This window comes from Ricinus communis, chromosome 6 (genome assembly GCF_019578655.1).
Source record: "Ricinus communis isolate WT05 ecotype wild-type chromosome 6, ASM1957865v1, whole genome shotgun sequence".
Lineage (NCBI taxonomy): Eukaryota > Viridiplantae > Streptophyta > Magnoliopsida > Malpighiales > Euphorbiaceae > Ricinus > Ricinus communis.
Window position 1 is genome coordinate 26,263,681 of NC_063261.1, and position 25,719 is coordinate 26,289,399.

Sequence of the window (25,719 nt, forward strand, 5' to 3'; positions counted from 1 at the left end):
ACGATCATCTAGTTGAATCACTACACCAGTTTTTTGCAAGTCATTTAGTTTTAAATCTTGATAAATAGAAAATGGCATGACATTAATAGAAGCTCCAAAATCTAACATGGCACGCTCAATTTTCGTATTACCAATAACACAAGGTAATGAAAACATACCTGGATCTTTGTATTTTTCTAGCATTATTCTTTTGCAAGATTGCTGACACATTCCTACTTATCACTACTTTCTCCTTTTCCTTCATTCTTATTTTGTTGGCGCACAATTTCTTCAAGAACTTTGCATATTTAGGGATTTGTTTGATAGCATCCAATAGTGGGATATTTATCTCCACCTTCCTAAATATATCCAAGATCTCCTTTTCTTGCTCATCTTCTTTTGGTTTTGCTAATCTGCTAGGAAAAGGAGGCAATGGAGTGTGAGATGAAAGAGATAGGAGAGGATCAAATTTTACCCTACGTGATGCCTTGGAAGAAGCTTCTTCTTCATTTTCCTTGCTAAGTTCACTTTCCTTAAGTGGAATCGAGCCTAAAGGAATCTCCTTTTCACTTCTTAGAGAAATTGTATTAACATTCTCCTTTGGATTTATTTCTGGTTACGAAGATAGTTTTCTAGAATTTTGGGCCTTCAATTTACTAATTGACGTAGCCAATTGAGTTATTTGATTGCCTAAATTTTGAATGCTTAACCTTGTTTCCTGTTGAAATTGAAGATTATTGTTAGCAAAATTTTTAACAATATCTTCCAAGGACATACCTGAGTTAGGTTGTCTATTGAAATTCTGGAAAGGATACTTTTATTGTCCTCCTTGGTTCCCATAGCTCAAATTCGGGTGATCTCTCCATCCAGGATTATAATGATTGGAAAAATGGTCATACTTCCTTTGAGGTTAATCAACAAATCTGCCTAGAGCATTAGTCTCTTGTATCAAGTCTTGTTACAATGTTGGACGCATATCGGTAGGATGTCATTGAACCGAACATATTCCACAAACGTTTTCCATATGCAATTGCCCTACAGCCATTTGACGAACCAAAGCAGTTAAATCAAAAATTTGATTTTCAAGATTTTTAGTGCTTACCTCATTAACTCGCCTTATAGCTCCATCCGTCCTTGTACCAAATTGCTGAGAATTCTCAACCATGTTTGAAATCAATTGCTTGGCTTCTTCAGGTGTCTTGTCTACCAAAGCTCCACCACTTGCTACATCAATCATACTCCTATCCATTGGCAATAATCCTTCATAGAAGTATTGGATCAGGAGTTGCAGAGACATTTGATGATGTGGGCATTTAGCACACAGTTGCTTGAACCTTTCCCAATACTCATACAATGTTTCTCTAGTGAACTATGTTATGCCACAAATTTCTTTTCTAATGTTGGCAGCTCTTGTTATAGGGAAGAATTTGTCTAAGAACAACATTTTCATCTCATTCCATGTTGTTATTGAATCAGAAGATAAATAATAGAGCCATTCTTTTACTTTATCCTTCAAAGAAAAGGAAAAAGCTTTAAGATTTATTTGCTCTTCTGTCACACCATGTGGCTTCATTCCGGAGCATACAATATGGAATTCTTTCAAATGTTTATGAGGATCTTCACCTGCACATTCACGAAAAGAAGGGAGTAAGTGAATTAAACCGGATTTTAATTCGAAATCAACTGCATAAAGGTTGTTGATTTAAATCCAGTGCAACTAGCTCTTTGAGAGTTCTGTTAGCCATATTTTCTGTAACTTCTTGAAAAATAGATGTGTCACCAATAGCCAAATCTATTTCCAACTCTTCTATGAGATAACTTTTTCTTTATATAGTCTCCTTTCTTAATCGACGCGTTGTCTTCTCAATTTCAGGATTAAACTGTAAATCAATATCTTGAGAAGAACGAGTCATAAATAAATAAATTAATCAATGAGAAACTAAAATAGTTTCCCCGGCAACGGTGCCAAATTTAAATGGGTTGTCGAAGCCTTTCAAAATAAATTACTGATTTTCCTAAACTAACTTGTAGAAATATTGAAACCAGATCGAATCCCAAGGGAATCAATGTAGATAGCTTCTTAAAGTAAAATAAAAAGGGAGAATTTGAATGTTTGAATCAAAATTATAAATAAGCAGAAAATAATGAAGGCTGAATATTAAAGTAAATAAAAATCAATCTTAACAAATTTCCAATTCAAGAGTGCTAATTCCATCAATTGTAATCATGATCATAGGCTAAAATATCAATTCTTCTATTCAAGTACTTAGTCTACTTATTCGAAAAAGCCACAATAAGTGTAATTCTCCTAATACAATTGAACAAACCCAACATCCAAATCAAAACTTACCATTAGTCAACTGGGCAAGATAGCGTTCCATATCAACTTAATGATAGCATTAAGAATAATGAGAATGATTAAACCAACATTAATTAATTGAGATAACTGCAATTAAATTAACCTTGTTCCTTTATTTTCCTAGAGCCTATCATGGAAGCTATGTAATTCGAATAAGCCGTAATCACACATACATGAGCCAGCTCCTTGCTACTTGTGTTAATCGTTCATGACAATTACGGATCACAAACTCAAAGTTTAACAATAGAAAAATCAATATCAAAGTTGAGTCATCAGTTCAATCAATATCAATAATTCATAAATAATAAGAACAAGAAATAAAGAATACTTGAATTAAAAAAAAATTATGTTAAGCACAAAGCCTCACAAAATCACAATTGGAATTTATTCACTCTTGAATTAGAAACTAAAAACTTAGCCACTCATGGTGGAGTAAGAATTCACAATAATTGTAGAGAATAGAAGAAGAATAAGAATATGAATGAATAAAAGTACTTCCAACCGTCCTTATATAGGAAGTAAAACCCTAAATCCTAATAATAGAATCCTTATAAAAAAGAAATAAGCTTCCTATTTAATCTTATCCCTATAAGGAAGGATAAGATTAAGAGTGATCCAAATAAATTAAAATCCTAAATACATGGAAGAAAGTTCTATTAATCCAACACTTCCAAAAATAAAGAAAACTAATTAGGGATAGGTCCACTACACATTAATCTCTGAAAATTTCGAAGCTCTCTTTCGCATCTTCAAGAACATGGACGCGGCGTGGTCACGCCTTGTTGATGAGTCTTCGCATGATTTCGAGGAGCTCATGGATCAAGGCGTGGTCACGCCTTAACAACAGTGATCTTCTGTGCAGATTTCTACATCTCCTCTAAAAGACTTGGTTTTTGACAAATGATGACTTAAAACATGTCTTTAGGCTGGATTTTGCTCCATCCTTGATATTTCATCACCTAAGTCAGAATAAATAGAATCTCCATAATTAAGTACATTATTCAACCAAATCGCCAGGGAATTCAACACAATAAATATAACTATTTGTGACCTATCACTGTTACCAGGCCTGATATTGCATATGCAGTGAGTATGGTAAGCCAGTTCATGCACGCTCCTCGTACCAGTCATTTGGAAGCCATTGATAGGATACTTGGGTATCTCAAAGGCACCACAGGGCAAGGAATCTGGATGAAGAAAAACAACTCTAACACTATAGTTGGTTTCTCTGATGCAGATTAGGTCGGGAGCTGTGAGAGAAAATCAACTACGGGATTTTGCACCTTTACAGGAGGAAACTTGGTGACATGGAAAAGCAAGAAACAAAGTGTGGTTGCAAGATCAAGTGCAGAAGCTGAATATCGAGCCATGGCATCTACGGCCAGTGAACTCATTTAGATCAAACAAGTTCTCCAAGTTATGAAAATCGAATGTAACGGATCCATGAAAATGTACTATGACAATCAAGCTGCTCGTCACATCGCATCAGATCTCGTGTTCCACAAAAGAACCAAACACATCGAAGTCAATTGTCACTCCATCAGAGAAAAAGTACAAAACAGAGAAATCGAAATACCATATGTCAGAAGTCAGGAGCAGTTAGCAGACATATTCATAAAAGCCCTCAACAAGACGAATCATCAAACTATTCTCAGCAAGATGGGTTCTGTAAATCTATACGAACCCAACTTGAGGGGGAGTGTTAAAGAATGAAAACCAAAACAGAAGAATACACGGGCTACCAGGAAAGGGAGTCTCAGAGACTATACAAACAAAAAGCTTGTACAGGCTTTTCCTTATAGACTCCTAGGAAAGGGAGCAACCTTTCCTGCTTTGAAGGAAATATCACTTCTACCTTACCTAAAGAAGAAAAGGACATTGATAAAGGCTTTAGGACAACGTTAGAATAGAGCTTAGATAACCGTTGAACATTGTGTATATATGAATAAAATAAATTACTTATAATCTCATAATCATGTACAGAAAGCAATACATCATTGATCACTATTTTCACATTAATATTAAAATATAATATATATATATATATATATATATATATTTATGCCAAACCTAAATAAAAATATCTTGTTAATTCTATTTAATAAATTTGCGGCCTTAAAAACGAAAATCATAAGCCTTCAAATAATTTGATTTTGATGTGCAAGTGAGACAAATAATCTCAACTTTAGCCCGCGAGATTCAACGGTCTACACAGCACGTTTTTTCTTAAAAACTCATAAGACACCACTAATCAACATTAGACACGTATCCAACTCCACAAAGAAAACCACCTCACCTGATTCCATCTCTGCACTTCCGTGTCTCCCCACTAACCATAGCCACAACAGGGCGCAAAAAATAACGGACACGAGGAAAAACACACACACACACACGCTTTCTCTTCTGCTTCAAACGCTACTCCAATGTCTACCTTTCATTTATCTTCACTCTCTTCTTCTTCTTCTTCTTCTCCTTTTTCTTACTATTAACTTAGCTTACCATCATTACCATTAAACTATATTGAATAACATTTCTTTTTACCAAATTACGCCGCCATTTTTACAAGCCAAATGGCTACTCTAGCTGCTGTAATTTCCGCTTCTGCTACTACGGCGTCGTCTTCGATAAAGCCTACCTATTGCTTTCTGCGAAAATCATGGGAGTCGAAAACGGCGAAAGGGAAAGAAGTGAGGGTGATAGGGAATTTTAGTCATTTTGGAGAAACGGTGCATAAGGATTTTGAGTTTATAAAGAAAGGAGTTAGTAAAGGAGTTAACTGGGCAAATGAGGCATTTAAAATTCCGCAAGTTTTTAAAACCCTAGATGACTTTTTGTGGCTGAAGAATCTTGAAGATCCTCATGCTTCTCCTTTGGAGCCTCTGTCCTGGCCTCACCCTTCTTATCCAGGTCTTATATATATATTTATATATTCTTAAAGTTATTGAAATTTAATTATGCTAAATTTTGTAATTATTTTTTATGGTTTAGTTATACTAGAGGCAGAGACAGTTCTTATTTAATTTTGTAATTGATTTGCATGCATCATATGATTTACTCATGATTGACGATGGTTTTGTTAATTGTTACTTATGATAACATTGGCATTGGTTTTTGGAATAAAATATGTGCAAGAATTGAGTTCTTGCAAAATCATGTCATTTGTGGCGTGGTTACATTTCATCAAAATGCCAGTTTTTCTTTTATTTTATTTTATTTTTATTTAAACAAAAAAAGTTGAAAAATTTGAATTATAGCGACTATGACCACTCCAAACATGAGAATTGACTAAACAGAACTCAATTATAATCGGATTTCTGCTTTTTTAGACTTTCCAAACACTTCATATATTGCTCTTTATCAGAATGAATCACGTGTTAAAAGTTCTTGCAAAATTATGTCATTTGTGGCATGATTTGCTTGTTTTCTTAAGATGAAAGAATTTAGCTCTAGCTACTTTAGTCTTTCCAAACATGAGAACTAACTAAATGCAATTGAAATTCTAGCTACTGTCAAACATGAGAACTGAGTAAATAGAACTCAATTCTTGTATTTTTAGACTTTCCAAACATTATGACCAGGATTCAGAATGTCCTTTCTCTATATTGAATTGGTGTTTTTCTTTTTTGTAATTTTTGAAGATGTGGCATATGTTAAACAGGACTTACTGGAATGGATTTATTCATGGCTGATCTCAAAGCCTTGGAGGCATATGCTAGCTACTTCTACTATCTATCTAAGCTTTGGTCCAAACCGCTTCCCGAAGTCTATGATCCTCAAGATGTTGCTGACTATTTCAGTTGCAGGCCTCATGTAGTGGCTCTTCGACTTCTTGAGGTGTATACCTAAACAAGTAACTAGCAGGCTGATACAAACTTTTCCATGTTATAATATAAATATCATGTCTTATAAATTCACTATTTATAATGAAAAATAATGAGATATCCTGCGACCTGCATTACCTTTTCTTTTCCCCTCCTAATTTAGCTGTTTGCATATTCAGAATGGAATGAGGACATAGAAAAAAGAAGTTAGTGCATAAATGCATTTTCATCTCCCATTTTAGACTATTTTCCTTTTTTCCTGCCATAATGAGATTAGGTACATTAAATGCTCCCATATAGAAGACCAGAGATATTATTATCCAACGTTGAATTAAATGTCATTTCTCTCTGCAAAGGATTGATAATATTTTATTGGGTTTTGTAAATTTGAGTTGACATCATCCACGTGTCAGGTCCTGAATTTTAGAACCTGGTATCATCTTTTTTTAATGTGCTACTGTCATCTAGTGGACTTGGTATTTTAATCTACATATATCAAGCCTGCCATTTTCTTGTCATGAATTGTGCATGTTGTATAGAAATTCTCCTTGGGTTGGGTTTACATTACTTTTTTCTAGGTTATCTTGTGATCAAGTCCTAATTGAATTAATGCTATGAACTATATTCTTATTGGACTTATAACTTTGTGCACTGGAAGGTGTTTTCAGCCTTTGCTTCTGCCACAATCAGGATCCGTGCCTCTGGGATGAGAAAGTTCTTACAGCCAAATTCAGATAGAGATGTAAATGGGAACATCTCACAGTACAATTTTGGGGTGGTATTAAAAGAAACAATGCTAAACTTGGGTCCTACTTTTATCAAAGGTTAGGATTCTAATTTTGTATGAAATTTTGAATCTCAAAACATTAGAATTTGACATGCTTCTATCACTAATCATGCTGCATTGAAAGTTGAAATAAATGCTGGATATTAATTTCTTCTCCTCAGTCACAATTTACCAATATACTATTTACATCTCTTTGTTTGCTGATGCAGTTGGTCAGTCCCTCTCTACAAGACCAGATATAATTGGTACTGAAATCTCCAAGGTTAGTCGGAATTTTAGTTCTAGTTTCCATAAGCTTGCCTTTTCAGGTAAACTACATCCTTACTCCTTGATGGCAAATTCCTTATGTGACAGCTACAAGGAACTTCTGGCTTTGAAATTAAACCTGATGTGCATCTTTTTCTTGTCTGTTCTGGTGCATTCTATGGACATTTTGTTGTTCTTATACTTTCTGTCAATGGCATTCATTTTGGCTTGTCCGGTGGCACATAGTTATGAAAATCATCAAGGAAGAGTTAGGTTCCCTTGTTGTCAAATTACAAAATGGAAGTCCGTTGCTTAACCTATGTCTTACTATGGAAGTGCTTTTTTTGTTCTTCTTTTTTTCTTTTTGGGTTACGATTGCAGGCACTTTCTGAGCTGCATGATCAAATTCCTCCTTTTCCTAGGACCATGGCTATGAAAATTGTTGAGGAAGAATTAGGTTCTCCTGTTGAATCCTTCTTTAGCTGTATCTCTGAGGAACCTGTAGCTGCAGCATCATTTGGTCAGGTGCCTCCTTTTACCTTAGTACTTAGCAGATGAAAAATGACTATTTAATTGTGCGTGTATTTGAGCATATGATTGTTGTTATTTAAAGTTTGATGCATGTGATTGTCGTTATTAAAACTTTGATGTTTTTCTTTTTATTCAAATGTGGCATGCATTTCAGGTATACCGTGCAAACACGCTTGATGGCTGTAATGTTGCTCTGAAAGTTCAGCGACCAAATCTGCGCCATGTGGTAGTTCGAGATATCTATATACTCCGCCTTGGGGTCTGTACTGATATAGATTTTTCTTTGTCTATTTTCTTTTTCTTTTTTCTTTCTTTTTTTTCTTGGGCTCATTGTTCATATACAATGAATTTTTGGTATTTTCAGTTGGGACTGGTGCAAAAGATAGCAAAGAGAAAGAATGATCTTCGTCTCTATGCCGATGAGCTTGGAAAAGGTTTAGTTGGGGAACTGGATTACTCTCTAGAGGCTGCCAATGCCTCCAAGTTTCAGGTATTCATTTATTTTACATTCAAGTGTTAATTTAGTTTAATTATCCTGTAGAAGGGCTTCATAAGAATTACATGTGGGTACGTGCTACACTTGTGCCCCTATGGAGGTGGACTTTATTCAAAGAAGTTGGTCATGGAAAATTTGATTACATATTGCATTATTCTAAGATCCTTGCATTCTGCTGGACTAGGAATTTGTTGATGATTGAAGTGGGGATAAATCAAAACTGTTCATTTTAAATGGTTTGTGATCTGGTATTTATCACTCAGTCTGAATCAATACCTGCTTTATGCATTCAACTAAATTTTTTATCTACGGATGCAAAGTTGTTCCTGTCATGAAAAGCAACAAAAATATCATGGGTGTATGTTCGCAATAAAATTGTACTCTACATAAAAACTTACTCGAAAAGTCCATGTGCAACTTTCAACAGACACAGGTGGCAAGAGTGGCAGCACTTGTTTTATGTTGATAGAACATGCGAAATATGGTCTGGGACAAGTAGAGCTTGGTGAAATATCAAATTTGATTTCATGAAAAAAAAAGACAGAGAGTTAAGAAAGAATAATTTTTTTTAAAAAGATACGGCTACTTCAGCATTGTAAAATGACATTGATTTATCCTGGTTGAACAGAACTTTAAACAATATGAAGAAGCAGCTAAATACAACCCAAGGCAGTTGTAATGGATGATATGCTACTAAGCATTGTCAATGCAATTATTTAATTGGTTGCTAATATTTGAGGTAATCTGGCTCAATTTGACTATCTATTGCTTTCTCTGCAGGATATTCATTCCTCCTTTAAGTTCATGCACGTTCCAAAAATATATCATCATTTGACTCGAAAGAGAGTTCTGACAATGGAGTGGGTAGTTGGTGAGAGTCCAACTGATTTACTCTCTATATCTGCTGGCAATGCTGTTGATCATGGTTATGCATATTCAGAAAGGCAGAAAACTGAAGCAAAAAGGCGGCTACTTGATCTGGTATTTATCATAGCTGTAACATTCTCTTTTCCTAGTAAGTCTTCATTTCCTAAAACTAGTATTCTGTTTGTCAGTTGCTTGGATCCACACTTACCACCTTCTAGCACAACACTCTGTCTCCTGTGTTTTTATAATGATGTGATGTTACAGTATGTCGATATTGTATATGTACTTGATAAAGAAATGTATTCCTCAATGTCTTGGCTGTTCCAGGTTAGCAAAGGAGTGGAAGCATCGCTAGTTCAGCTGCTTGAAACCGGCTTGTTGCATGCTGATCCACATCCTGGAAACTTGCGTTATACATCATCTGGACAATTAGGGTATATTTTGGCAATTCTATGTCGTATAGATAAATTTCTGTTCTTTAAGGGCTAAGTGGAGTTGCTTGATTGTGTAATTATCTTTATTTTATTCTAAGATCAACAATGGATATGTGGTTCAAAAATAGTAATCGTCCCAATGTTCACATACCATACTGATAAAATTTGAGTATCCTTGTTAGAGAACTCAAGATCCACTTGACTTTATAGATTGTCCGCAGTTCACTCTCATCAATTTTGGTGCCAGGTTCCTGGATTTTGGTTTACTTTGCCAAATGGAAAAGAAGCATCAATTTGCTATGCTTGCTTCTATAGTGCACATAGTAAATGGGGATTGGGAATCTCTTGTTCGTGCTCTTATTGAAATGGATATTGTAAGGCCAGGGACCAATCTTCGGCGGGTTACAATGGTAACAAACCTGCTTCTGTAACCAAAATTGTCTAAACAGTCTTCTAATTGGAAAAAATAATTTGAGCTAAAGACAATCAGGAAAAAGAAGTAATTTTTTCTTTTGAGCACTTAACTTTTAAGACTCCTGTTGATGTGGCTAGTTGTTCTGTAACTAATTCAGGAACTGGAAAATTCTTTGGGCGAAGTGGAATTTAGAGATGGAATTCCTGATGTCAAGTTCAGCAGGGTAAGATTCGGACAACAGAAGTGATTTTTATTGCTGTGCCTTTTCCAATATCCTTAGGCAGGAGTTATATATGATACCACAATGCAATGGGTTGTTTAAGTGTCTGTTGACTGATGAGAGAAAAGTTTACCCTTAGAATCTATGAACTTCTGCAATTGATGTTTCAATGATGATAGGGTCCATGGCCACTATTTAATGTGGTAAGCCTGCATGCGGGCGGTTCTTGAGACAAAATCCAATTTGTTAGTGGACATATACTTTTTGCCCAAAGAATAGATAATTAAGATAATTTATATGCCTTCTCTTTTGGATTTCATAGCATTAAAAAAGCAATTAGATTCTTATTATCTTATTGGGTCAGCATTTTTATGATGGTTCTTGAATTGAATATCAGAATTAGCAGTCACATTTTTCCTAATCATTTTTTCTTATTGATGTGAATTCAAATAGTGAAATATTGTTGATGTTGAACTTCAAAATTTGTTTTGGTTGTTTCGTTAACTATTTGTGGTCAATTAAATAAATAATTGCCTTAACTTATTCGTAGTGACTCTATTCAGTTTTTATTCCTTCCTGCTTTTGTTTTATTCTTCGGCTGTCCTCACCATAATCATACATCTTTTTTTGGTTACTTTATGGTATTAGCTTACTGTTTTTACAATTTATTTTCTAAGGTTCTCAGCAAAATATGGTCTGTGGCGCTCAAATATCATTTCCGCATGCCGCCATACTACACTCTTGTTCTACGCTCTCTTGCATCACTGGAAGGTAGCTTGCAAACTGCCATATTAATTATCGGAACACTGGTGTGTATGTTCCCATGCATCTCTATAGCCTTTGTAAGACATTGCATGATTGAAAGTTACTATTGTTAGTAATGAAGCAACAGTAGGAGGAATTGGGCACAAAGCCACGTTTCTTTCAGAAGTTTGAATTGGCCTATGGGTAACTATTAGAAATTATTTTATAAACTTGGATAATTTTTTTAAGCATGGAGAAAGGTGGTTTCTGGATGAGTTTATAATTGACTGCATACCTTCTTATAAGCTATTCAAAAAATATTTTACACCTCAAGCTCTTATTAAATATATTTTCATGGCTTTGGATAAATTTATCAGGCATGGAAAATGTTGTTTTGCTAGATGATCATTCACATTTGAGTTTTTCTTAGGTTAATTTAATATGCCCTCTTAGAAGCTATTCAATATTCTGAATCTAGATGATTTCTTATTCTCATCTTTTTATATTTGTGTTCATGTGCACACATGAGGCTTGAGAGCAATAGATCATGAGAATTGTAGTGACATGGTATAAACTCTTAACAAGGAGTGGCTCGACTAGCATTTAGGTAAATTTGGCATAGCTTGATAGTATTTTAGATTGGGAAATTGTGAAATTTAGTGCTTTTGACCTAGTAATTTATCAAATTAATGGAGCTAGATCATGATTTAATTTCAATTAGATGACCATACTCTGCCATTCTACCAGTTAAGCCAATGGCTAAATACCATATCCATGAGAAGCAACTAGGTAAGAGAAAAGGTATGGGACGATAACTTTGTTGCACCTTAATATCAAAACAGAAACAGCAATAAGGAAATAGATTGTTTTTAACTTTTGATATGTAGTGATAGAACCATTCTCAGTGTTGGAGAATTCTACATGGAAAAGTGTAATGAAATTAAGTGATATATAAGTGAAGTAGATTGGGCCTTAGTACAAACCAATTGGCTTTATGAAAGGTGAGGTTCCGATTCCACTTATATGGCCAAGAATCTGAGTTTGATCCAATACTTTCGGGCCCATGGATTTGTACATGTGTATTGGAGCTGAAGATGACCTAACAGTCGGAGTGGCCCAACAGCCAAATGATTTTGAGCTCATATCTAAAGACTTGGAGTCTTTGCAGTCCTGCAAACTGCAAGTTTATTTTGACATGAAGACAACTAATTCAGGAACAGGCCGCTCTTAGAATTTCATATGTTTCCCTGCTGCCCAACTTGATGTCTGCATGACATATTTCCAATGGTGTGGTATTCCTTGTTACATTTTTATGAAATTTTTTACAGTTTTTTCATGTTCCATACAGCTAACAACTGCTTATTACTATGATTTTGTTTTCTGTTCTATTCTCTCAGGTCTGGCTGTAGCTGCAGATCCAAATTTTAAGACATTTGAAGCTGCATACCCCTATGTTGTCAGAAAATTACTCACTGAAAATTCCAATGAAACAAGGAGAATTTTGCATTCGGTATCAAATGCTTAATCCTACATCTGTACTGAGCACTTGTCAAATTCTTTATTGCATTTTGCAGTTAATGCAAAACTGGAAAGATCAAAAGTAAAAAGAACTGTAAAACATTGGTGTAGGTTTGGGTAAATAGATGATGCACTAGTGGGAAATGCCCTAATAGGAAATCAAAAGTTTGATTTGATAAGCCTCATAGTTGTTCCCAGACGAAATTGGACATCTCTTGTAAGCAACCACAAGCAGCTATGAAAGGGATGTATTTTCTGCTAGGTGGACCAATTTTCTAGTTAATTATGTAATACTTTTCAATGGGATTATGGAGTTTGTTCTAAGCACAATGATGTTTCCTATGCTACTTATCGTTACTGCATGGCATTTTTGAATCTAGATTATCTGCAGAACTAATGATTTATGTTAGTAATCATGTGTGTCAATTTGGTTTTCCTATACAGGTGGTTTTGAACAAAAGGAAAGAGTTCCGGTGGGACAGGCTTGCTCTTTTCCTAAGAGTAGGATCAACTAGGTATGTCAAGAAATCTCTTAGTTCCTGCAGGTGCTATCTACTATTTGACTATCCTAGCTGGGACACAGTGAACAGTCATCTTGCCATCATCATTCTCCAAAATATCCCTCATTATCCTAGTTCCATTAAAAAAACAAAGAAATTTTTACTTTCTATCCCAGCTACAAATTTCGGTTTGCAGTCCAACCTAATTATAATTATATGCACCTTGAAGCTTCTTAACATCATCTTTGGCATGTCTAGTCACTTATATACTGCCTATGCTTATTCTACAGTTCTGAATGAAGTTTTCTTCACATCAATTATCGTTTCTTTCAGTATGACATCACCTAACCTGCTAATCTGTACTGATATTTCTGCAGGAAAGTCTTGAACAGAGCAATAGCACCAAAGAGTGAAAGCTCCTTTGATTATTTAACTAATAGGTCATCTGGTGGTGTTTTTGATGTTGCACACTTAGTTTTGCTGCTGTTGCCATCCAGAGATGGTATTGCTCTTAGAAAACTTTTAATGACTGCAGTAAGTGACTTTCAACTTGATGTGCTGTTTCTGTTTTGTATCTTAATGTATAAGTTCCACTCTGGGTAATGAAATATCACAGGTCCTGTTCAGGTTGCTATGTGGTAGCTGTGCATCACAGTTTCTAGTTGGGATTGGAGTCAGTTGAGCTGTTGATGTCTTATAATGATTTGAAAGGGTCCTAGGCTCACTAGTTTCTATCTTATGTACTCATGTTTTTCTTTTACGCATCTGAATCATTTTGCACTTGAACAAACAGGATGGAGCTTCGCTAGTCCGAGCAGTGGTTTCTAAGGAGGCAGTTTTCTTTAGACAGCAACTTAGCAGGGTCATTGCTGACTTGCTATATCAATGGGTGGTTAAAACTCTTGGGATAGGCAATAAGGCAACCAAGTATAGTTCTCAAGTAAGATTGACAAGTGAGCTTGACAACAAAGAGCTAGGTCCATCTTCCAATTTATCCATGTCCATGTATGATTATCAATCCATCTTCCAAGATCGACGGCTCAAAGTGATCTTTTCGAGGATATTAAATTCAGCCATGAAAAATCCAGTACTAATGCTAAAACTTTGCTGGACTTCAGTTGTTATGGTTGTTGCTGCTTCCGCTCTGGCTTGTCATCGAGTTTTGGTATCTTTATCAGAAATCTACATTGCCCCTTTTTCACTTGCTCGCAAGGAGGTGGCACTTAGTGCCTGAAATCCTTTTCTGATGCTACAGAACCCCTCTTCTGAAGAAGAAAGAATGGCTGGCACATAGATTTCATTGTCGACAGTAATACTCTATTTGGCAGTCAAAAGATGGAGATCTTCTTCATATTGGATACTAATACAGAAATTTGGAATTTCCAGCTTGAGTCAGATCAGAGAACAAGGCTGCACATACTATACTGTTTTTAATACTGCAGCTCCTTTAAGGTGAGCTTTATATAGTTTCATGCCAAAGTTCCTAAAAAGGAAGGAAGTGGTAGCTTGTGGAGTGCATAAGGAAGAATTGTATAAAATAATAATACCAACTTCACCCAAAATCTTAGATACCTGTTTTACTTCTGTAGTTGTGATATGGTGTAAGAGGCTAATAGATAATGAATGCCTCTGACTTTGTATCATAGGGCATCTTGTAAAGCCAGAGCTGACCGTAGAATAGTTAAGATATTAGTTTTGAGTTGCTATCTTAGCACTCCCATCTATTTCTAACATTAAATCTATGGTTCTCCATGCTGTTTCTTTCAGTTGTATGACCCTCAAGTGAACGAATATACGGAAAAATCCTTGCCTATTTCAAGAGTATGTCTCTATTGACTAACAACATTAAATAATTGAATATATCTCAATTATTCAACGTTAAAATATTCGCGTATATATGTCAATTATGCATTTGTATTGGTTAACCATAACATAACATATTTTGAAGCATGTTTGCAAAATAACTGACGTTGTTGTTGTGACATATTTTGAAGCACGCTCGCAAAATGACTGCCCTCGCCAGGATCAACTTGGAGCAACAAGCTTTTATGTAATGTTGTCATTTGTCATAGAAATAGGATGTCATTATTGGCACAGAAGGTCTTTTATTATGATTAGATGTTTTCTTTATTAGCAAAAGAAAGATAACTTCTTTTTTTTTAGTTAGATGTCTTTTTAAGTTTCTTTTATAAAATACAAGCAGGCAAATCAACTGCTAGAACTTGAGCAACTAACTCAGTGCCCATATAACAATAACATAACAAGAGAACAGATAGACGTATACATGTAAGTAGCTAGTAGCAAATCATCTTTTATTCTCGACGGATGTACTCCTGGATAAAATTTATAAAAGAAAAAATATTAAAAAATAAATAAAAGAAAAAATATTAAAAAATAAATAAAAATTAAAGTTGGAAAAAGAATTCTTTAGTGTCATAATCTATATTAATTTGATAATGTAAAATTCATTCAAAAATTTTATATTTTTATTAAAATTTAATTTAAATAATAATTAATTTTACACAAATGTAATTATTTAAAATTTTAATTTAATTTTTATCTTATTAAAATAAATAAAATTTAAAATTTATAAATAAATTTTAAAATTTTTATTAATTTTAATAAAAAAACAGTGATAAGATTTTAATTTGGTGCTTTTAAAAGAAAAATATTAGTTTGCTTGAAATCAATTATAGTGTGTGATTTTATTAATAAACATAAAAATATTTTTTGTACATATTTTGACATCTGTTTTCCAATTCTTTTTGGTCTTAATTCGAGTCTCATCTTAGTTTTTATTCATTTTGGCGGAAAGTTTGTCGTATCTTACCGTTTAAGGCATAAATTAATTTTATGCTCTGCGGAAATCCAGATCCATTAAAAGGAAAAAGAAAAAAAAAACAACATTAAAAAAAGAAAATATAAACCCCTCACCTCTTCCTTCTTCGCGAAGAACAAAGTCACATCGACTCCTGACCCAAAATCTCATCTAAAATTCTATAGTAATAATAATAATAATACTAATAATTTATACAAACAAACAATCAGATTCAGATCACTTCAATATCCATAATGAGCTCTCCGTCGATTCCTGGAGTAATCTCTCTTTCTCTCTCTCTCTCTCTCTGTGTGTGTTTTGGATCTTGAATTTGATCAATTACTAAATGTCTAATTCTTTTTTTTTTTCCTTATCCTTCGGGTTTTAGCTTATGTGATTTGGTTAAAGAAATTTTTTGACTGTTATTGAGATTTATATTTGATATAATTGGCAGGGGACGGCTTTATATAGTGGATTCACCAGACTATGCAAAGGATTAGCTGTGGTACTTGTAGCCGGTCACCTTATAGTTCAAATTTTGCCTTCTTCTCTTTCCTATCTCGCTCTTATTCCTGCCAAGTAATTTCCCTCTCTCTCTCTCTCTATATATATATATATATATATATACCAATTTGTGTTTAGTAACGATTGATCTTGTAGTTAGAGATACCACATTGTGTATTTAGTAATGGAGTTGCTTGCAACTGTTACTGCTTTCATTACTAGAGATGCAAAAAGATAAGATCTATTTCTTGAGCTCGTGGTGAAATTATACATTAAGAATGAGTTCAGCAATAGCTTAGGTAATACAAAATTACTTTTGCCTGCCTGCTACTTAGATTGAGTTATTAATTGTTTCTGTATGTATGTAAGATTTGGTGTAGTTGGAAGTCAAAGTTTTAAGATTTATGGATTGATAGAGTTGTTTTAGATCAACATTTTAGAGATCTTCAAGTGAAATCAATTAGATTTCTTAGTTTGTTGGTTATTTTAAATGAACACCAATATCACCAAGAGTAAGGTTTGTAGAATCACCTTAATGAGCTGTATCGAACTTGCAATTGTTACAATTTGAAGTGCCCTATTTTTTCTCATCCTGTAATGAACCAAATTAAGTGCTGTAATGCCAATGTTATTACTCCAGTAGTTTAAAAACCAAGCATGGCATGATAATACTCTTTACCCCCTTTTATTGGCAAAAATTGGAAGCTCTTACAAACCATGGGAAGTAGCCATATAATTGCATGCATTTTCTTTTCCTTTTCTTTTTAAATGAAATAATGACTTCAGCTCTCTGTACATATTTTGTTGTGTTAAGTCTTAGAATTAATTGTAACCCAGTGACCCGATGCATATTTTGTACTGCATGGTTAGGAATTCAAACTGTGTTATCCCTTTCTTTCTTCCTTATAACACATTAAAAGGCTTCCAGTCTGGAAACAGATTATTCTCTTATGACATTGAGTTGAAATGCTTGAACTTCCATTCAGTGTGTCGCATTTTTTCTTTAGCATTGACTTTATTGGTCTAGAAATATTAATACTGTATTGTTCACATAGGAAGATGGAGTATATAGGATATTACAAACGTAAGAATAAAAATTTGTGACAGTTAAATCAGGAAGTTGGGAGTTTTCTTGTGGATGGAAGAATTACAGTTTTTCCTTGGGCATCTTTACTCGTAGCTTCATTTTATGAATGAAATGTCACCTGTTCTAACCTTCCTATCCAGCAATAGCTTAAATTGTTAAGATAATTTATATAAGGTAGATAGTTTTGGGTTATCCATAATCCTTTGTGCTTTCATATGTTAGTTTAACTGCCTACCTCATGACATGCTGAAATCAATATTTAGCACAACCAATCAAAACAAAAATTGTTTGAGATCAAACTGAAAGCCCTTAGTGCATTTCAAGTGTAATAATAAATGAATTTATGGTTTCTCAAACTTAATCAGTTATTTATTTAGAAATGAGCTTGTACAAAGATCTATTGTTCTTTAACGGCTTCCTAATTGATGCTGCAAATTATGTCAACAGCAGCACTGGATGTGGTGCAGTTTACTTTGAAACATAAAACCTTCAGATGGGCATGCCTTAGTTTTTCTTGACAGGCTTTTTATTGCAGAATCGGGAGGGCAGAAATTCCAAAACCAGTAACCGCAATGGCTTCTACTTTATCTTGTGATTGCTAAGAAAGAGATTTACATTTTATTTCTAATGCCTTTGTTGATTTATCACACTATGCTTTCTTGCTAATATAGCAAATTCATGAACTTTTGAAACATTTTGAAGGTTCAATTTAACAAGTTATTATATTTCTAATTTCAGTTAACTCCTTTAAAATCTATCTATTTAATGTGTTTTGCAATTTTCACTGAAAAGGAAAAAAGAGAAAAAGAGGAGCTATAGTCTGTTATCTTTGTGTTATAACTGTCATAGGCCTGTTTCTGTCACTTCTACTGCAACCACTATCATGGCTGTCTCCAATAATTGAATTGTGGTTTGACTAGCGAATGGCAATGAAACAAATTTTAAAATAAGAATATAGTTATTAATTTTAAAGAAATTGCAAGTAATATGATTGATTACCCCTGCTCTGCAAGATAGGGGAAAGGAACATTGTTTGTGCAAGTACTTATAATTGCAAGGCAGATGATATAAAGTGTTTAGGGAAATCTTATTCTCATGAGTTCTTTCTTTTTTTCTTTTGTAGGACAATTCCTTTTGGATGGAACCTAATTACAGCAGGTTACATTGAACAGTCAATTTATGGGGTATGCAGTTGTTTGTTACGTTGTACTATAATATGTTTGTATTTTGTCGCATAAGATGTCCTTTTGTATTTCTGCTTACTTCCTGATGGTAAATCTTATTTTCTAGGTGGTTGTCAGTACTTTATGTCTTCTTATTATGGGGAAACTACTTGAACCTGTATGGGGTTCCAAGGAGTTCTTGAAGTTCATTTTCATAGTCAACTTTCTTACTTCTGTATGTGTTTTCATTACTGCCATTGCCTTGTACTACATTACAACGCAGGAAAATTATCTGTAAGTGCTTGATTCTAAAATATACAGTTATTTTGAGTTCTGCCTGTGCTTTATTCCTTTACCTGCCGAATTTTGTTCATATCTTGTCCTTTCCTATACCTATACTGTTGAGTTGATGTCAGATTAGCAAAAGAATGAAATCATAAGCAAACTGCTTTTTCTTTCTTTCTGAATTGTTGGCACTAATAAGGCTTCAATATTTGCACTAAGTTTACCTACAACAGTATGCAGTGCTCAGATCATGCTCTATTTACATATACAGGCTCTGATTTTCTTTTTTCTTTTTTTTTTTTTTTTTTTTGTGACAGTTATATGCCTATTTCTGGCTTCCAAGGGGTCTTATCAGGTTTCTTGGTTGGCATGAAGCAAATCATACCTGATCAAGAGCTATCTGTATTGAGAATAAAGGCAAAGGTATAAACCATATAGCTTGATTCACTGCTTGCCTTGAAATATCAATAAACAAATTCTTGCAAGAGGTGTCTGACTTAACCAGTGTTAAATCGAATGCTATGCAGTGGCTTCCATCCCTTGCGCTCTTGCTGTCTATTGCTGTAAGTTTCTTTACACCAGAATCTGTGACATATCTTCCAACCATCATATTTGGCACATACCTGAGCTGGATTTACTTGAGATACCTACAAAGGAAACCAGAAACAAAACTTAGGGGAGATCCAAATGATGATTTTGCATTCTCTACTTTCTTCCCTGAATTTCTTAGGTATTGTCATTCTTTTAATGCATTAGACTTTCAGTAGAATGAAAAGTCCTGCTGCCTCTCATTAACTAACTCACTCACTCATGCTCTCTCTGTCTCTGTCAATGCAGACCAGTCATTGATCCCATTGCCTCAATATTCCATCGGATGCTCTGTGGAAGATCTGAAACTTCAACTGAAGCGCAGGGTTATACTCTCGGAGGTGCTCCATTGCCTGGTTCTGATCCCATCGAGGCATCTAGAAGGAGGTAAGGATCCTGGTTCTTGCTGCCTTAGTTTGATTCACAAGGCATGGGTTATGTAAGATCCCTAACCACCCTCACCAATCACATTACTCATGCTTCCAGTATAAAACTACTTGCATTAATCTGATATGCAAGGTGATCCAAACTTCTAATTTAACAGGAACATTGTGCCATTTCTAAATGAAAATTGCTTATACACATTTGCACTATAAAATCTGTAATTTTTTTCCCTTTTTCTGTTTTTAGTAGTTTGAACATGAATCTATACAGGGCAAACTAAATCACAATAAAAAATATGCACTTATATGGAGCTATATTATGTGTGCCTTCTACATTTGAGATTAAATAGTTCCATAGAAATAGTAAAGTGCCGCAAAGAAGCCACTTGGAAGTTGTAGATCAACATTGGAGTAGTCGATCTCTCTTACATTTTATGCCTAACCAATAAAGTTTCATTGTAAAAATTATGGGAAATATGCTAGGGATTTGTGCACAAGGTGCTATCATACTGATGGCACCAGGAACACAGTGCCTTGAACTGTTGAAAAGAATTGTAATGGAAAAACAAAATATAAGTACAAAGATTTGTAGGGGTTTGTGTGCAAGATGCTATCATACTGATGTTATCAGGAACAAATTGCCTTGAACTGCTGAAGAGAATTGTAAATGAAAAAACAATATAAACATAAAGATTTGTAACACAATGCGTGCAAGATGCTATCATACTGATGGCATCTGGAACAAGTTGGCTTGAACTGCTGAAAAGAATTGTCGATGAAAAAAGAATATAAATATAAAGATTAACAACTTTGACAAACCTACAGGTACAAGATTATAATTGTTATGAAGGTAATGTTACTGGTGGTAAAAAGGAATAGTTTCTGACCTATCTATCACTTGCAGAGAAAGGGGAGCTAGAGCACTAGAAGAAAGATTGGCAGCTGAGAGGTTGGCAGCCGCAAGGAGTTCAGATGACTTGAAAAAAGATGCTTCGGAGAATGTTTGATAGCTTGGAGACTCGATTTAACCCGAAAAGCAACTGAAACGTTGTCTTTCTATGACAACTTACAGATTTTGTGTAGTATTTGGGGATTTATTAGTCTTTTTCGTTGATTTTTCAATAACAGTTTTGTGATGCAAATTGCTGTGGGCTGTTATTATTCTTATAGTAAAATTTGTTGCTGTAAAATCTAAATTTTATTCATGATGACTCAATCCTCGCTCAAGAGATCAAGCAGAAAACCTGAAAACAATCGATGAACTGCTGATAAGTGGTCATTTTAAAGCTAAGTTTTTGGGACCAATCAAGACTCTGCTTCTTTCTGGTATTTGGCAATCTAAATTCAAGCAGCAGTCAGCCAGTCATTATTTTCAATCGTAATGGATTCCTTTCTAAGTTGGGACAGTATTTGGTGGGAAACCTTTTCTTTCATTATCAAGAGATCACCTTTTCCTTTATCTTTCGAGCCAGGATTCCTTTTATTGAAAGGGCGAAAGTGATGATGTATAATATGATTTCTTTTGTGGGTTTTTTTTGTTTTCCACTCAAAACAATCTTGGCTACATTTTCAGAGAGATGTAAGGTTATTCTATTTTGGCTAATATCTTGATTTTTTTTATTTATAAATAAATAATTTTAATTAATAAAGTAGAGGATTGGAATGGTAATGAAGGAAGTTTGTTTGTATTGCTTTCTGCTAATTATTTTTGGTTGATTAATAGCCTCATAAGTCATTTTTCTTAATATAATTCTTGCCATGAAAACTATTGTAAAAGAATGTTGGATGAAATTGGAACAAAAATCATAATCTTGATATGTTTTAATGAAATTCTTATAGAATCCTACATTTAAATAAGCAATAAAAAAGAAAATACATGATAAATTCTCAACTAAAAAGAAAAAGAAAAAAAAAATGATAAAAAGGGTCAAGAGCAAAGAATAAAATTCCATTAATGTTCACAGTAATAAAGTATTTTTGTTTTCTAAATTCAGTTTTGATTAAATTGATAAAATTATAAATTACCACAGTAATTACTCGGTTATTACACCATTTATATTTTTACATTAGATTATTTTTTTGAATCACCAAACAAGGCTCTCTCTACCCTATAAAATATAGAATAGGCTGCTTGGATACAAATACTTCTAACGGATGCTTTTAATCTTCACACTATCTTACTATTACAACTGTTCTCTTAATGTCACTCTCGAGTCTTTAAACGTTGTTATTTAGCTAAATAAAACTAGCCGTTCTTTTCCAAGGAAAAAAAACTAGCCGTTATTTTTGAAAAACCCCTAACCCCAACAAGCCTTTCCTTATTATAAATATCTCTGTTTCTAATTCATTTCTCCTTAGAAATTATTCTTTCCTGTTTTCTCTGTTTCGTTTATTCTTCTTGAGAAAAAACCTCTGTTCTCTCTCTCTTTTGCTGTCGAAGCTCTTCTTCTTTATATATATAAATTGCAGTATTTGCCAGCGGGATCAGTTACACATAGAACCTACAATTTGTTCTTCTTGTCTCTAATAACAAGAAGTTATTTCCTGACACAATGTCGTTAAAGAAAAAAGCTTCAAAAATGTCGAATTTTTGTTAAATGGTGATTTATTTTGGTTTTGATTGATAGGGAATTGTATTATTCGATTTTAGTTTCAAGTTCTTGTACCAAGAAGTATTGATGCCAGAATTCTTCTTGAATGGTGGGTTTTATGTCTACTGTTTGCATTTCATTAATTGACCCTTTTAGATTGTGAACAAAAAAAAAAAATTAACGTGACTACTACTTGTTGAATTTGGCAGAAGGTGTACTCAAAACATTGTACAATCTACATGCAATTGGAGAAACATTGTACTTCTTGAGTTTTGTTTCCCCTGTTTCCTCTGTTCCTTCTCTTCTTCTTGGAAAAAGCCTCTGTTTTTCTCTTTTTCTTTTTGTTGTTGAAGCTCTTTTATTTATATATATGTATATAATATAATTACAATTTTTGGCCAGCGGGATCGCTTACACATAGAACCTACGATTTGATCTGCTCCTCTCTAATGACAAGAAGTTATCTCCTAAACAATGTTGTTGAAGAAGAAAAGGAAAGCTTCAGAAACGTCGAATTTTGCTAAATTTTAGTTTTACTAGTGATTTGTTTTGGTTTTGATGGATGGGGAATTATATTGTTTGATTTTAGTTTCCAGTTCTTGTACCAAGAAGTCCATTGATTTGGGGAATTCAAGCTGATCAAGATTGCAGATGCAAAAATTCTTCTTCAGGCGTGGGTTTTTTTTTTCTCTTACTGTCTGCATATTACATTTATTGACCCTTTTAGATTGTGAACAGAAAAAAAAGAAGATAATTAACGTGTTGTAAAATCTACATGCAAATGGAGAAAGAATCGTTACTAGTGAAAATTTGCATGAGTTGTCTTAAAATAGCTTCACATTCTGTGGCTTTAAAGGATTGTGTTTGTTAAAATACAAAGAGAAAAAAAAAAGAAAAAAAAGAAATTGCTAGTTCTGTTCATCGGGTCCTGGACGCAGGAGGAAGTTTATGTGTTGTAAGTTCCAATTTCCTATCTTTGTTTGGATTAATTACACATGGATTGTGGTGATTAAGGACGTTTTCTCCAACAAACATTGATAAGCTGTTCCAGGCCCGTCTCTGTCACCCTACCGTGATTGCGACCATGGCTGTCACCATTGTTTGAAGTCTGTTTTGACTAGTGAATGGTGATGACGAGACATAAAAATAAGAATATATTTGTCAAATTAGAAAGGAATTGCAAGTGATATGCTTCTTTCTCTTTTTTAGAAATTGTAGGACGATCCCTTTTGGATGGAATCTCATAACAGTAGGTTATTGCATGCAGTTCTCTTTTTATATTTATGATTAGTTAACCCTGATGGTTGACTTATTTTCTTGGTGGTTGTCAAACACTTCTTATGTCTATAGGAAGTTACTAGAACCCTGTATGAGGTTCCAAGGATACACAGGTTGGAAGGAGTTGCTGAAGTTCATTTTCACAGTCAACTTTTCTTACTGCCATTTTTATGTGCTCTCATTACTGCCATTGCCTTGTGACGCATCATAACAATGCAGGAAAATTATCTGCAAGTGCTTGGCTCTGAATATACAATTATTCTGTGTTCTGCTGCCTTTGCATGATTGCTTCGCTGTGTTGATGTTTCACTTTTGTATCCCATGGGTGTAGCATTTATAAGGTACTTCTTTCTGACTTGAGGCTCTACCAGTTTGCCTACAACAGTCTGCAGTGCTCTAACAAATTCTGATTTCTTTTCTTGTTTCGCTATTTCATGACAGTTTTCTTGATTGGGGTGAAGCAAATCATACCTAATCAAGAGAAAAAAAGGCGAAGGTATATAAACTGTATAGCTTGATTCATTGCTTGCCTTGAAATTAATTTATGCATTAAATTTCAGTTTGTATTTAGCAAGGATTGATTTTATTTGTGTAATTTAGTAATGGAGTTGCTTGTAACTGTTATTGATTTTATTTGCAAAAAAAAAAAAAGAAAAAAAAAAGAAAAGAAACCTAGTTTCTTGAGCTTGCAGTGAAATTGTTTCCCTTCCTTCTAATCTTTTTATTTTAAAAAATTAAAGCAAATGTTTCATTGCTGTTTTTATCTAATTTTCCAATCTATTTTCAAAACACCTTTTTACCCACATTTATTGGAAAAAATTGGAATTATGGAAAAGTAGCCATATAATTGCACGAATAGCTTTCTTTCTTAATCACAATAATGACTAGCTTTTTGTATATTCTTATGAAAAGATTTCAAATTTGGTGTTTTAATTTTTTAATTTTTTTCTATTTTAGTGTTTAAACTATTTTTTTTCATTTAATTAAGTGACTGAAGCTGCTAAGAATGTTCAATATAGTGTCTTCAACCGTTTTTATAAATTAAAGTGATTATTTGACTTATTTTGAATAGTAAATATAACTTAAATCCTTTTTTTATAATAATATTTTTTTTTCTTTATCCATTTTCAACACTAATTTTTTTAAATTCTATTTATTTCTTAAAAGATTGAAAGAAAACAAAAGTAAAATTATGTTGTTTTTCTCATTCATTCAAATAAAAACCGAAAAAAATTAAATATATTCTTTTATTTTTATGCATTCACCTCAAAAAATTAAAATCAATATATTCTTTCATTTCAAAACAATAAGAAAAAAAATTATTCTAAATAAATATCTTTTAGAAATAAAAAAAAGTAGTGAGTAATTTAAAAAAAAATGAATAAAAATTAAATTTTTTTATCAAAAAATAAAAATTAAATATATTCTTTTATTTTAAAATAATAAGAAAAGAAAGAAAAAGATATTAAGTATTTAAAAAAATAAATTTTAGAAAGAAATATTTAGAAAATTTAATAGAAAATAAAAAAGTTAAAAAATCAAGCAGGAAAGAGAAGAAATAGAAATAATTGTAAGCATATTTAGGTCATTTCATATTTAAAATGAGTTAAATTATTATTTTTACATATAAAACATATAAGAGACCATAATATATATATATAATTAGCAAGTTCAAACTTAAAAAAGTAATTTAAATCGAAAAATTAACACACTAAATTTATAATTATACCCGATTTTTATTGTGTTCTTAGAACTAATTGTAATACAATGTCCAATGCATATAAAATGGTCAAACTACATTATCCCTTTAATAGGAGATGATTATTAGTCTCTTATGAGATTGAGTTAAAATGTATTATTTGCACTTGTGGATAAAAATTAGGAAGTTGGCATTTTCTTTTTATGAGATACAAGCAAATAGTACTGATTTTACAAATGAAATGTCACTTGTAATAACTTCTTTTGTATGATGATGTTCTTAATCGACTTTCTAATAACTGCTATGGATAAATTTTAGAAGTTATTAACTGCTAGATGTCTTCATATGTGCTCATGTCATCTGGGCACATATATGAGCTGGAGTTACTTGAGATACATATAAAAAA

General features: G+C 33.4%; 2 protein-coding genes across 3 annotated transcripts; both read left to right on the plus strand.

Annotated features, from left to right (window-relative positions):
* The first annotated feature begins 4,675 nt into the window (after nt 1-4,675).
* Nucleotides 4,676-14,736, plus strand: LOC8270732 (uncharacterized protein slr1919). Of its 2 annotated transcripts, none has more exons than XM_048375648.1 (16): nt 4,676-5,245; nt 5,997-6,172; nt 6,818-6,983; nt 7,156-7,208; nt 7,574-7,717; nt 7,878-7,982; nt 8,088-8,213; nt 9,000-9,200; nt 9,414-9,520; nt 9,768-9,930; nt 10,093-10,158; nt 10,833-10,926; nt 12,297-12,409; nt 12,862-12,932; nt 13,295-13,451; nt 13,711-14,736. In XM_048375648.1, exons 1-16 carry the CDS (start codon nt 4,909-4,911, stop codon nt 14,149-14,151), a joined length of 2,520 nt encoding a protein of 839 aa, XP_048231605.1. In that variant the 5' UTR covers nt 4,676-4,908; the 3' UTR covers nt 14,152-14,736. The 2 variants fall into 2 exon arrangements, with proteins under 2 accessions (XP_048231605.1, XP_048231606.1); XM_048375649.1 differs by having other exon boundaries at nt 5,107-5,245; nt 5,977-6,172.
* A 1,025-nt stretch (nt 14,737-15,761) lies between these two features.
* Nucleotides 15,762-21,050, plus strand: LOC8270730 (rhomboid-like protein 19). The gene is made up of 8 exons (XM_002533203.4): nt 15,762-16,013; nt 16,190-16,314; nt 18,450-18,510; nt 18,617-18,783; nt 19,092-19,197; nt 19,302-19,504; nt 19,612-19,749; nt 20,650-21,050. Exons 1-8 carry the CDS (start codon nt 15,990-15,992, stop codon nt 20,750-20,752), a joined length of 927 nt encoding a protein of 308 aa, XP_002533249.1. The 5' UTR covers nt 15,762-15,989; the 3' UTR covers nt 20,753-21,050.
* Nucleotides 21,051-25,719: the final 4,669 nt, after the last annotated feature.

What these genes read in the sequence shown, in the direction of transcription:
- LOC8270732 (XM_048375648.1), top strand. Translation starts at nt 4,909, where the DNA reads ATGGCTACTCTAGCTGCTGTAATTTCCGCTTCTGCTACTACGGCGTCG. An exon ending in TTGGTACTGAAATCTCCAAG is followed by an intron (nt 7,209 to 7,573) that starts GTTAGTCGGAAT and finishes TTACGATTGCAG; the next exon opens with GCACTTTCTGAGCTGCATGA. An exon ending in CTAAGAGTAGGATCAACTAG is followed by an intron (nt 12,933 to 13,294) that starts GTATGTCAAGAA and finishes ATATTTCTGCAG; the next exon opens with GAAAGTCTTGAACAGAGCAA.
- LOC8270730 (XM_002533203.4), top strand. Translation starts at nt 15,990, where the DNA reads ATGAGCTCTCCGTCGATTCCTGGA. An exon ending in CTCGCTCTTATTCCTGCCAA is followed by an intron (nt 16,315 to 18,449) that starts GTAATTTCCCTC and finishes TTTCTTTTGTAG; the next exon opens with GACAATTCCTTTTGGATGGA. An exon ending in ATCGAGGCATCTAGAAGGAG is followed by an intron (nt 19,750 to 20,649) that starts GTAAGGATCCTG and finishes TATCACTTGCAG; the next exon opens with AGAAAGGGGAGCTAGAGCAC.